The sequence below is a fragment of the Scardinius erythrophthalmus genome, assembly GCF_964197995.2.
Source record: "Scardinius erythrophthalmus genome assembly, chromosome: 17".
NCBI classification, from domain to species: domain Eukaryota; kingdom Metazoa; phylum Chordata; class Actinopteri; order Cypriniformes; family Leuciscidae; genus Scardinius; species Scardinius erythrophthalmus.
Window position 1 is genome coordinate 38348355 of NC_138237.1, and position 14236 is coordinate 38362590.

The 14236-nt window shown below is 38.7% G+C and overlaps 1 protein-coding gene across 1 annotated transcript in view; it reads right to left on the reverse strand.

Annotated features, from left to right (window-relative positions):
* The window catches only part of jade2 (jade family PHD finger 2), a 62036-nt gene that overhangs the window by 20513 nt on the left and 27287 nt on the right, over positions 1 to 14236 (reverse strand). Inside the window, 2 exon segments of the mRNA XM_081391783.1 lie at positions 9923 to 10090; positions 11410 to 11621. Of these exon segments, the coding sequence (XP_081247909.1) occupies positions 9923 to 10090; positions 11410 to 11621 (380 nt within the window).

Consider the following 14236-nt stretch of genomic DNA (forward strand, 5'->3'; position numbering starts at 1 on the left):
AACCAAAGACAGTCTCAAAAACGCTTTGAAATCGCTGGTGTTTCTGACGTCACAAACTACCTTGTAACCAATCAGATCAACGTGTGATCGTCAGCGAGTGGATCTCTGAGCTGAGTGAGTGAGTGGAGGCGGGGCTCATTTGCATATTCATAGAACCGCACATACTAAAGGGATAAAATTACCGACTAAGTAAAAACCAAACGTTCGCTTCTGTCATGCTCATTTTGCGATCTAGCTAGTTTTCAGTCAGCTGGTGAAATGGTTGTGTGACGTTGTTCTATGGAGGCGTGTTAAGGGCGGGTTTTAGGGTGCTAAACAGTAGGGGTGTGCATTGGCACTGCCCTCACGATTCGATTCGATTACGATTCACCAGATAACGATTCGATTCAATTCGATTCTACGATGCATTGCGATGCATCAAAATTCTACTGCACACAACAAGGCAAAATTTTCATCAGTCATGAGGCAATACAAGCAGTCAGATATTGAACAACAGATTTTATTGGCTGCTATGTGTGTATTATAACTCTCCTGTATCTTTGACATAAATGTCATTAAATAAAATAAAATTGAATGGTACAGGGTATTGGATATGGCATTTTCAAACCTGACAAAGAAAGCATAAATCACTGCTTTCAGTGCTTTGAATGAGAAATGTTTCTCTTCTCTCTGCTTGAGAACCATTTGAAATTAAATTTCAACTTTATTGTCCAACTCAAGGCCAGAAAATAAACAGTGTAGGGTGTAACGGTTCACAAAATTCATGGTTCAGTTCAATACGAGATACACTTGTGTCACGGTTCGGTACGTTTTCGATACAGCAAAAAGAAAGAAATGCCAGAGAAATTTCCTTGATTTTTTTTTTAATTCTTTTTTTCTTAGAACTAACATCATAAAGTATGACATTTCTTTTCTTTGAGCAATGATGGAGCTATAATTGACTCTTCTTAGGAGCATATAAAACAAAACAGCTCCTTGGAAAAAATTAAATGTAATATTTTGTGCTTATAAACAAATGTTTATTTTAGTTCAGATTAACATTTGAGGGCAGCAATGTTATTCGTTACTTGAAAGCATTATAGCCTACTATTGCTGCCAAACTTCCAAAGTTGCAGTTAGTGTTACTACAGTAAATCCATGGTGAATATTGCAGATTTGTGGACACTGGATAGTTCATTCATGTCACAATGTTTCTTCCTGGTTTCCACGTCAGCGCTGTTTGATCCGTTAATAACAGAGAAATGTGAATGTTTCTCACTAGATCTCGCAGCGATGTTATTACTTTAGTGGCGAGTTCAAATGCTTTCTTTACTGGATCTCTTAGCGCTGTGTAGTATAAGATCGGCTCGCGCTGCGTTGGTCCAAACTGATAAACAGTCCGTCACGAGTAGCTCAGTTTCGTTCCGCTTACATTGCGTTTGCCATTTGATGTTGTGGTCGCGCCAGCGTCTACATTATGAGCGCGCTCGCGACGCGCTTTCATTTGAAATAACCGTTCGGGTTGAAAATGCGTGCCTTGTACCGAACGGTTTAGTACGAATATGCGTACCGTTACACCCCTAAAACAGTGACATAATCGATTTTGGCACTTTGCCACATCGATGCTGAATCGTGCATGCCCCGCATTGCGATGCATCGCCGAATCGATTATTGTTGACACCACTACTAAACAGGTAGGTAGTACCTACTGGCCCAACAGTGGAAACGCAACTTGATTTTGAGCTCGGTGCTCGAGGTTCGATGCTACTGACCCCGCTCTGCACGCTGTTATCACTGGCTCGCACTGGCCTAACAGTGGGAAAACGGCTAGTGTAGACAAAAGCAGAGCTAACTATACACTAGAACACAATTTAATTTTGATGCAAGAGGACAAACGATCTACAGCAGAATCTACAGCACAATGAGCATGAGAGAAAGCATCTATATGGTGCGACACTTTCATGTTAGATTGAAGTTCAAATCTTTAAAAATTAGGGTTGTGAATCGAAAATCTGTTCCAATTCTGGAATCGAATACTTGAGGTCAGGAATCAGATTAATAATAATAATAATAATAATTCATTACATTTATATAGCGCTTTTCTCGACACTCAAAGCGCTTTACATAGAAGGGGGGAATCTCCTCAACCACCACCAATGTGCAGCATCCACCTGGATGATGCGACGGCAGCCATATTGCGCCAGAACGCCCACCACACATCAGTTTACTGGTGGAGAGGAGACAGTGATGAAGCCAATCAGTATATGGGGAGGATTAGGAGGCCATGATGGACAGAGGCCAATGGGCAAATTTGGCCAGGATGACAGGGTTACACCCCTACTCTTTCGAAAGACATCCTGGGATTTTTAATGACCACAGAGAGTCAGGACCACCATTAAAACTCTAATTGATTCCTTTGTGAGCATTTCAATATGACTTTAAACCATTCAAGCGTGAGAAGACTCGCGTGTCGTTTTCTTTGCAGTTATAGGATCCGTGCAGCTCTTAAAGTGACAGCAGCCTAATATTCCTCTATAATAACCCTAATCAAACAACAAAAGACTGAAAGACTTCACTCGTTCTTGACTGAATAACTTCTTTAACTATATTTGTAATGTATATTTATTTATAAAGCGCAATGTTATTTTACATTTGATTAGTTTCTGTACCTGAAAATCTTAAAACCGTTTATTTCAATCGTATCTTTGTCCAGTTGTATCTATTTGTTGTGATGGCTAATTTTTTAAGTGTTTACTTGTCTTTAATAATGCTTGAAATGTATATTAGTTAGGCTAGTTGTTTTTCTACAGGCAAACGCTCCTTGTGTAAGTGTTCTTTAGCCTGTTGATTTTTGTTCATGAAATTCAGATACAATTAAATGTTTTGCAATAAGACTAAATGTGAATGATATCTAAGGTTTAACCTTACGTCTAACCTTATCGGAATTGAAAATAGGAATCGATAAGAATCGGAATTGTTAAAGTTCAAATGATGCCCGACACTACAATCAAGGAATTAAGCTTTGCATTGTAACACAACAGTATTTCCCCCAATCCTCTCAAACGTGTTACAGATGAAATTAGCAGGAATGGGGAATATAATTAAATTCATTGCGTCTGGAAGACGTGGAAACTCGTGTGTTCATTCATCAGCCGCCGCATGGCAGTTTCAATGAGCCTTTTCACTCACTTTTGTGGCTTTCTACATCCTCATCATTCGGCTATTGTTACTCCCTCACTCTTCAATTTCTGTACATTTTATTGGAACACCCATTTTGGCCAGGCTTTTCAAAAATCCCTCTTTGAGTCCTTATCTTCTTGTCAAACCTTCTTTTGTCCTCCTCTGGATATTCAGAAGCATTTTGCATGTAAAATAAGAGCGCTAAATCTGTTACGCCTTTACAGAAACATCTTGCCCCCAACCTGACCAAACAATTTCCAGCTCAAAAGCTTTCCTTTCAATCACATGACAAGACAAAGAGGAAATATTTCAATTAGACTTCATCCATTATTGCGTGCTAATCACAATTCTCCTTTGTCGTCTTCCAGATGAATACGCGTGCACATGTTCTGCAGCACTTGACAAGAGTGAGCTGATTGTGAAAGGTGACATGTTTATGATTTCCTTTCTGCTTTTAATACTTTACTGCATCTTCTATCAGACAATCATTTGTGAGGCAAAATTCAATCAAAAGTGAATTTCAACTCAACTAGGGCTACAACAAATCAATAAAGTAAACAATCACCATTTAATTTGCTGACTTTACACATTAAACTTGCAAAATGTTGGAGTTTCGGATGATACTCTCATCCAGGATTCACTGTCGAACCATCCCTAAAATTAATCCTTTAAAACCGGATGTGTTGTCGACGACACAGCCAACCAAGCTGTATTCATGTCACTGTAACTCTGCATCCGTTTGCACTATCAAAATAATTCAAATAGTTCCTGAAAGTAGACATGCGCTTTTCGCCAATATACGGCTTATTACGGTAATGCTTTCCGTCTGCAAATGACAGCAGCGCGGGATGGAAGGATTTGAACAGAGAGATACGACGTGCGGCAGGTTAGAGTGTGTTGGATTGCATAAAATAATAAAAGAAACAAACAAATACATGGCGAAAGAAGTGTTAGACAGCAGAAGAGGGGATTGGGATGATTTTTAATGAAATTTTGGAAGCGGGTGGCTGTTACTCTTTCACGTATCTAAGCATGTAGTGTGTGCATGTGTGTGTGTGCGTGCCTATGAAAAAAAGTGTCCTAAATGAAAACTGTGCAACCCAATGTCACAAAAAAGACTTGTATATATGTATAATAGTTCATTTTTCAACTTTAAAGTGTTAGTTTCTTTCGTTCAGGATTTTTCCTGTTTTTTTTTCCTAAAGTCAAGTCAAGTCAAGTTTATTTATATAGCGCTTTTCACAACACAGGTTGTATCAAAGCAGCTTCACAGTAATAAATTAGAACAATACATCAATGTTTGTTTCTAGTGGAACGTCTACGTTCGGTAATGCTGATCAATAGTATCGTTGATTGATTAATTCAATTAAATATCCCCAAATATCCCCAACTGAGCAAGCCAAAGGCAACAGTGGCAAGGAACCGAAAAACTCCATCAGGTGACCTAATGGAGAAAAAAAACCTTGGGAGAACCCGGGCTCAGTCGGGGGCCAGTTCTCCTCTGGCGTTTATGAACTAGAGGTCGGATTTAACTGTAAGATTAAAAGTATTATATGAATGCCTGGCTGAAGAGATGCGTCTTTAATCTAGTTTTAAACTGGGAGAGCGAGTCTGAGCAACGAACAGTATCCGGAAGACTATTCCAGAGTTTTGGTGCTAAATGTGAAAATGCTCTCCCTCCTTTGGTGGATCTGGATATCCTAGGTATGACCAAAAGCCTCGAATTTAGTGACCTTAAAGAGCGCGATGGATTATAGGGCGATAGAAGATCGGTTAAATAGACTGGAGCTAAGCCGTTTAGGGCTTTATAAGTCAGTAGCAATACCTTGTAATTAATACGGGACTTTATAGGTAACCAATGTAGGGATGATAAAATCGGTGTTATATGATCATATTTTCTTGATCTAGTTAGAACTCTAGCGGCGGCATTTTGGACTAACTGTAGCTTGTTTATTAAGGATGCAGGACAACCGGCTAATAACGCATTACAGTAATCTAGTCTCGAGGTCATGAATGCATGAACTAACTTTTCTGCGTCAGAAACTGATAGCATATTACGTAGCTTAGCAATGTTTCTAAGGTGGAAAAAGGCTGTTCTTGTAACATATGAAATATGATTTTCAAAAGACAGGTTGCAGTCTAATATAACACCCAGGTCTTTTACTGTAGAGGATGAAGTAACAGGACATCCTACTATGTTAAAGTTGTATTGTGAGAGGTTTTGTGGGTGGTTTTTTGAACCGATAAGTAGTACCTCTGTCTTGTCTGGATTTAATAAAAGAAAATTATGCGTCATCCAATCTTTTATATCTTTAACACACTCTGTCAATTTGGATAATTTAGCGTTTTCATCTGGCCGTGATGAAATATAAATTTGAGTGTCATCAGCAAAACAATGGAAACTAATTCCATGTTTCCTTATAATATTTCCAAGTGGCAGCATATATATCGAGAATAATAGAGGGCCTAACACAGATCCCTGCGGCACTCCATAGTTTACTGGAGTTATGATCGATTTTTCTCCATTTAAATAAACAAAATGGTAGCGGTCAGATAAATACGATCTAAACCAGCTTAATGCTTGTCCTTGAACACCGGTATAATTTTGTAGTCGATCTAAGAGTATTGTATGATCTATAGTATCGAACGCAGCACTAAGATCAAGTAAAACTAATATTGAGATACAGCCTTGGTCAGAAGCTAAAAGTAAATCATTTGTGATTTTAACGAGCGCAGTTTCAGTGCTATGATGCGGCCTGAACCCAGACTGAAACTTTTCATAGGTGTCATTTTCTTGTAAGAAAGAGCCCAGTTGAGCGGACACAACTTTTTCTAGTATTTTAGACATAAAAGGTAGATTTGAAATGGGTCTATAATTTACTAGATTATTCGGATCTAATTGTGGTTTCTTAATGAGAGGTTTTATAACTGCCAGTTTAAATGTTCTTGGAACATGACCTAAAGATAAAGACGAGTTAATAATATTGAGGAGAGGCTCTTCCACTACAGGTAACACTTCTTTCAATAGTTTAGTTGGTATGGGATCTAATAAACATGTTGTTGTTTTAGAGGAAATGATAAATTTATTTAACTCTTTTTGTTCTATAGTTGAAAAGCACTGTAATTGTTCTTGCGGCGTGATAATTGAGGCTGAATTATAAGGCGCGATTGAGGATTGAACGTTTACAATTGTGGTTCTGATGTTTTCTATTTTCTCAGTGAAGAACTTCATGAAATCATTACTACTAAACTGTAATGGAATACTTTGTTCAGGAGACATCTGTTTATTTGTTAGTCTCGCCACGGTGTTAAATAAGAACTTAGGATTGTTATGGTTGTTTTCTATTAGTTTGCGTAGATGCTCAGCCCTGGCCGCTTTTAGGGCCTTTTTATAACGTGACATACTGTCTTTCCATGCGATTCTAAAGACCTCTAAATTAGTTTGTTTCCATTTACGCTCTAAATTACGGGTTTCTCTCTTTAGAACACGCGTAGTATTGTTGTACCATGGTGCTTTACTTTTCTCTCTGACCTTTTTTAATCTAATGGGCGCAACAATATCCAATGATCCAGAGAGAATGGTGCTCATAGTGCTAGTTAATTCCTCAAGTTCATCTGTTTGTTTGGGTTCACTGAGCAGCTGAGACAGATCCGATAAGCTGTTTGAAAAATTATCTATGGTGGATGGAAGGATTGTTCTGCCTAATCGATAACGCGGCGCAGCATGATATATTACAGGAGTACGTAATATGCAAGTTACCATGTAATGGTCAGTGACATCGTCACTTTGTGGAATGATATCTATATCGGTTGGATCGGTTCCATGTGATATAATTAAATCGAGTGTATGATTAAATCGATGAGTCGGTCCGGTAATGTTTTGCTTGACCCCAAAGGAGTTTAATAAGTCTATAAACGCAGCCCCTAACGTATCATTTTGATTATCTACATGGATATTAAAGTCTCCAACAATTAATGCTTTATCAAAGTTAACTAATAGGTCTGCAAAGTTAACTAATAGGTCTGAGAGAAAATCTGCAAACTCTTTTAGGAAATCAGCGTAAGGCCCTGGTGGTCTATATACGGTAGCCAAGGCTAGAGATAATAGGGATGTTTTTCGAACATCTAAGAGCGTAACATTTAGTACAAGTACTTCAAATGAAATAAACTTATAACCCGTTTTCTGAGTAACATTGAGAAAATCTCTATAGATTGTTGCAACACCGCCGCCACGACCATTCAGACGGGGCTCGTGCTTATAGGAGTATCCTGATGGAGTAGACTCATTTAAACCGAAATAATCATTTGGTTTAAGCCAGGTTTCAGTAAGGCAAAGTACATCGAAGCTATTATCTGTGACTATTTCATTTACAATAACTGCCTTAGGTGTGAGTGATCTAATGTTTAGAAGACCTAGCTTTAAAAATTGTTTATGATTATCAATAGCAACATTTTCTGGTTTAATAACAATTAGATTTTTTCTAGATCCTGCAGTAGATTTATGATTTGATCTCACTAAACGAGGAATAGACACAGTTTCTATGCAATGTTCTACACTATTTATATCAGTTAAATTGGTGCAGCAGAGACTATGATTTGGACTTTTGTTTACTAGTCAAAAGGTATTTAACATTTTGGAGATGTTATCTGACAGAAGATCCGATCCGAATCTGCTTGGGTGTAAGCCATCAGCACGGTAAAGCCTAGGACGCTCCCAAAACAGATTCCAATTATTTACAAAGAGAAGTTTCTGCTCATTGCACCATGACATTAACCATTCATTAAGCGCAAATAATCTACTAAACTTTTCATGACCTAGTCGATACGTGGGAAGCGGTCCTGACACAATAATCGTTATATCAGGCGATGTGCTGCGTACCGTATCGATCAGATTCCTGAAGTCTTTCTTCAAAACCTCCGTCTGGCGCAGTCTGATGTCGGCCCCTCCCGCGTGCAGGACCACAGTTCCGACGCGCTCGTTCAGAATCTCGGGAACGTGAGCAGCGATTTCAGAAACGCGAGCACCAGGAAAGCAGTGACTATGCACCTTACTTTTATTTAACGTAACGTGTACGTGTCGAACGATGGAATCGCCGATGATCACAGCATCGCGTTCTGTTTCGCGAAGAGGGGAGAAGCAGTTTTGTGTGGATATCTCGAAAACCGGGAGGGTCGGAGAGAGTTTTCTTGGTCTAGACCTGACTCGCGACTTCCGCTGCGGAAAAATCCAGGCTTCGTGATGGCATGTTGGAGCCGGAGTGAACGAGACCATGGCTGATCGCGACCTCGACGTTCGGGACCGATGTTGAGGAACGCACGGAGTAGACGAGGTCGGAGTCAGCGGGTTAGTAACGTTAGTCTCTGATTTGTGTGCCTCGGCACGTGATGTTTCGAGAGCCAAACGCCGGTCTATCAGCTCGGCTTTTCTTACTAAAAGGTCGTGGATCTGTTTCTCAACAGCTTCCAGCTCAGACTGCACCGCGTGCAGCTCAAATGTGTCCTCACCTGCACCAAAAGGTAGACTACTTACATTTGATATATTCGCCATTTTAACAGATGGATAGTAAGTTAAGTTAGCAACGACGCTACCAGTGGTGCTATCAATATTAATACTAATTTATGGCTTAAGTCTTGGATATAATCCGTCTTTTCAGTGGTACGGGTGTAGAGTAGACGCACGATAGGCGAAAAAATGTTTGTTTGTAACTTAAATGAGTGCGGAGAAGACGCGTTCAGCCGTGATCCACGGACGTAACCTATAAGAGTATCCAGCGTTGGATCACTAGGCTTGAGACGCGTCTGCTCAACAATCCGCGTTATAACTATGAGGTGAGGAAAAGTAGAAAATGTTCGTTGTAAGTGAGTTTAAAGAGAAATCAAGAATTATAAATCAATCGATGGAGCTCCAAAGACAACAACGCGCTCAGACTTAAATAAAAATCAGTAAATTTATTCTCGTTTTATTTTTTATTTTTGTCTATTTAAATTCTATTTACAAACTCACCACACACAATAATGGTCAATAACTGTAATTTGTTGAAAAAGATGACACCTTGCACATTAAGATAGCACATTGTTTTAGAATTTACAGTCAAAAAAATCAAATTATGTGAAAAACACCTATTTTAGCTTCAGGTTCTGGGTTAAACACCACTTATAACTAGGGCTGTAAATCACAATAAAATATGATATCGATTTTCTCAGTCAGCGATACGATATTTGTCAAAAAAAATTCTGTGATACGATTCGATTCAGGGCTATATCGATATCTACTATTTAGATATTATGTGCCAAGTTTACACAACCAGTTACATTTTTATTAACTCACAAATGCAACCAAAATATATAATATGAACGTTTAATTAAACTCTTTGAAAATTGCACACCCTCTCCCATTTGGGACAATAGAAGAGTTAATTTGCAAAAACAGACAACTATCAATCAAACTGCAGCTGGGTTGCTTTGATTAAGTAATAATAACTATTATAAAAATACAGGTTACGTACTAAATTAAAGTTCATTCAAAGACACACTGGCAGACAGTATGGTGAGTAAGCGAACATGTGCTCTTTGGCAGAAATGTGTAGACAGACGTTACGTAAGGACGAGGAGAGTGTCAAAATAGAGGTACCGCATACCGATATTTTACTTGTGGCATCGATGCATCATATCGTTAGACGTTTGATCGATGCATCGATCCATATCGACGTATTGTTACACCCGTACTTATACCCACAATCCCCAGACTAGCTTAATTTGATACCTCAGGGATCCATAAGGCACAGCTGACGTGGACCCACTTGGTTCCACTGCGAGTGGGTTTGAGAGCTCCTCCTCTTCTGGGACAGAGCAAACATTTGGCCTGCACTCCCAGAGCACAGGTCCGGCACAGCCAGTTCCCCTGCGGCACCTTCAGGATCCCGTAACACGCCTGCAGGAGGAGAAAACAGTTCTTCTCTAAACACAACCAATAATGTGCACAAATCAGGGGTGTGTTTCCCGAAAGCAGCGTTAGCCAACTATTTTCGCAAGTTCTGTCGTTATCATCATAGTTCAACGAGTCTGTGTTTCCCCAAACCATCGTTCCAGCGAACATTCGCAAACAGCATCTCAGAGTTGTGTGTGTGTGTGTGTGTGTGTGTGTGTGTGTGACAGATCTCGAACTGTGGTTAGAAGAAGAGTTTCTAGTTTTCATGACGTGTGGACTCAATAAATCCTGATCTTGAGCAAAATAATCAAGCTGACATTCAGGACAACCTGTGTCTTTAACTTAGAACACATGCAAATGTCATTTACGTCTTTTAGAGATTTAAAGCGTAGTTGTTGAAGAGTGCGCGTGTGTGAACGAGCTCTAGTGTGTAAGAACGAGTCTATGATTGAATCTGGAAATAAAGCAAAATAACTGAGAAAGATGAGCAATAGTCCTCAGATGCCAGTCCGTAATTTATAGCAGAACATCTCGCATTAATTCGATCTCAAACAGATTCATTAGAAGAAGTTATTACTCCAACACATGTGTGACATCATTAACCAACGTGGTTGAACGACCAATTTGCAACAATACGGTTTCGGGAAACAGTCGTGACTAGCTAGTGGATTCTTCAACGATGATCGTACTGTGACAGTGAAGCAGGAGTTACAGCAGTGTACGGGACACACACACCCCGGAACGATCAATTTCTCCACTCGTGTTAATTATGTGAAAGTGCTCATCCCAAACTTTGTTAATAAAACGTGTATGAACTAATAAGATCGCAAAGATACGCAGGTGCAGTCCCATATAGTGCTTTAGATGTTAATAATAATTAAAAAGTTTAAGTTAAGTTAAAAATAAATAAATTCAAGTATATATTTATTGAGCATGGCAAGACATTCACAGGTAGTGCCAATAAAATATCTACAAAATCAAGAGAACTTTATGCAGGTTTGGACTTGAGGGTGAGTAAATGATGACAGGATTTACTAACCCTTTTAAAAAAAAGAATATTATTAAGAAATGTTTTTGAGAATACAAAACATTCTTAACTTTACTCTTAAGTTAGAAAATAATAAGAAAAAAGCAATGTTTCGTGAATCCGACTCCTGGTGTCAAGTGGTGTTTCACTGCATGCATGCACACAATGGGACATAGGGAGGTTAACACCAGAGTCCTGCATGGGTTCGGGTACCAATATCCAACTGTGCCGGTGTGGGCGTGGCCTAAATGTGCTCTGTCTCTATGCAATGTGGGTAATTTGTTAGATGGAATACCTGGTGCACACAAACGTTGCACTTGTCGCAGAAAACCATCTCGTTGCTGTCCTCCCCCTCGGGCGAGCGGCACACGTCACAGACCACGTCCTCGTCGTACTCGATGCCCAGGCCCTCCTCCGTCTCGATGGCCCGCTGCATGTTCTGCTGACACCGGCTCTCCAGCTCCAGCACAACCTGCTCCATGGTGAGCTCGTCCAGCTCCGGCAGCGCTGAGGACACACACACACAGGTGAAGAAGAGGAGAGGTGAACACAGGACACACACACACACACACAGGTGAAGAAGAGGAGAGGTGAACACAGGACAGACACACACACAGGTGAAGAAGAGAAGAGGAGAGGAGTACACAGGAGACACACACACACACACACACACACACACACACACACACACACACACACACACACACACACACACAAAGAAGAGAAGAGAATCGGGACTCTAGTGCTGTAACAGATCACAAAACTCAGCACCATTGTATTATTATTATTAAGCATTGTATTATTCACATGACTCGTTTACCACAGTATACAGTACCAGTCAAAAGTTTGGAAACATTACTATTTTTAATGTTTTTGAAAAAAGTCTCTTATGCTCATCAAGCCTGCAGTTAAAAAAAAAACAGTAATATTATGAAATACAATATTTCATAATATTACTGTTTTTTTTGTTGTTGTTTTTTTTTTTACTGCAGGCTTGATGAGCATAAGAGACTTTTTTCAAAAACATTAAAAATAGTAACGTTTCCAAACTTTTGACTGGTACTGTATATACATAACAGAGACAGTACTAGTTGTGCAACGGATCACAAAACTACGGTTCGGATCATTTACGTTTTTTGAGCCATGGTTGGATAATTTTTTGGATCAGCAAAAAAATAAAAAAATAAAAAATAAATTATATATATGGGGGGGTGTAACTGCTTTTCATTTATTACTTAAAGCTCACTTGGAGTTTAATAGAAACCACGTCAAAAACTACTAGCCTAACTGATAAAGTTCAAACATTATTAATAACAAGTGAACAGTCAGTAATAAAATATGAACAAACACACAAATTACAAGCAGAGATGAATACTAAATACAGGGTTCTTGCAGGTTTCAGTAAGTCAAATTTAAGACCTTTTTAAGACATTTTAAGACCATAAAGATTAAAATTTAAGACCTACACGACGCATTACCAAATAAATATTTAAATCAAATAATTAATTTTATTTCAATAAATTCAGTAATTGAAAAAGCATTAATTTAATTTACAGATAAATCACATTAGTAACCTTCCACACCCAACAACGCGTGTCAGAGAAAAGAACAGAATCAGATATAATTTTTTTATGAAAATTGTACTTTGCATATTATACTGTAAAAAACACATAATTAGTTGATCATAACTAAAGATGAAATGGCATGAACATTTAATTTCATGATTATAGTGACAAAAATGATCATGGTTATCACAGAATCCTGTTCAAAAAGTAGTAATACTACACAATGAAATCAATTCACCAAGTTTTATGTCGAAAACCAGCAAATAACAAATAAATTTAGCATCAATATGCACTTTTTGTTTACATAAACATTAAAATAATACCATTAAAAATGAACATTTTTAAAATGTCTTGCATACTAACATGTACAAGTTAAAATAAAGATTTGACAAAAAAGGTTTTATAAAAAGATAAACCTCACATATTTCAGACTTTAAATTATTTTTTATAAAAAGAATGAGTCAAAAAAGATAAATGACTGACATTTACAATGCACTTTAGCTTATCTTTTATTATTAATAGTAAATTCCGGTCCGATTTTTCCGTGGCGTCTGTCGTTGCTATGCAACCAAGCCCTGCGCTCTCCACAATGACAAAGAAGTTTTAGTAGCTAATGGATTTCCACCGCCGAAAAACGCTTGCTGTAGCTCTGCTACAAGATTTATTTACGGGGAAGAGAAAAACACCCGTAGTGTTTGGGTGCACCCGCATCCTTCCTGTTGACTGAGCTTTCAGACAGCGCCTGGAAAAAACTAGTGCGTCGCTTCAATTATGAGCACGCTTACCGCGCGCCTACATTTGAACGAACTTGAGCGAGCAAAAGACGCGATATGTGAACGTGTGAACGGCCTCTTGGCGAGCGACCTCCAATCAGGCCAGTGGAGCGACGTGTTGGAGAACCCTGCACTAGAGCTCCGCTTTGTAGGCTACGACTCCATACTTTTTTGCTAGTTTGTAATAACTTTCTGCGGCCAGCGTTTCTAGAAATAAACGAGGGTAAACCCTTTTTGAGACCTGACTAAATGAAATTTAAGACCGCGGATGAAAATCTGGCCGTTTTTAAGACTTTTTAAGGCCTTAAATTTAAATGTAAATGTAATTTAGGCTGAATTATTCATTTCTGTACATGAATATTACTGTTAGACTTTGTTATTTACAGGGTTCCCGCGGGGTCTTAAAAAGTCTAAAATTCGGAACTTTAAATTTAAGGCCTTAAAAAGTCTTAAAAACGGCTTTTCGGTTTCGGTTGCACCGGATTGTTTGTGGATTACAGAAGCGCAGAGAACCTTCTTTTCAAGTAAAATAACACTATTTGTTCACTGTAGAAATTAAATATAGGTTCATCTTTGTTAAAGCTGTATTTTGTTGTTTGATTAACATTAATGACACAAACAGCATCAGGAATATTAGGCTGCCATCACTTTAAGACCGAATAAACTGGCAAACATCCAGTCTCAACTGTTCACTAATGAAATAGCCGAGAGAATACTTGCAGAGAAGGGTATTTAGACGGGTATTTTGTGTTTATGTGTCCGTTCAAGAGCAAGGAAATGCGAA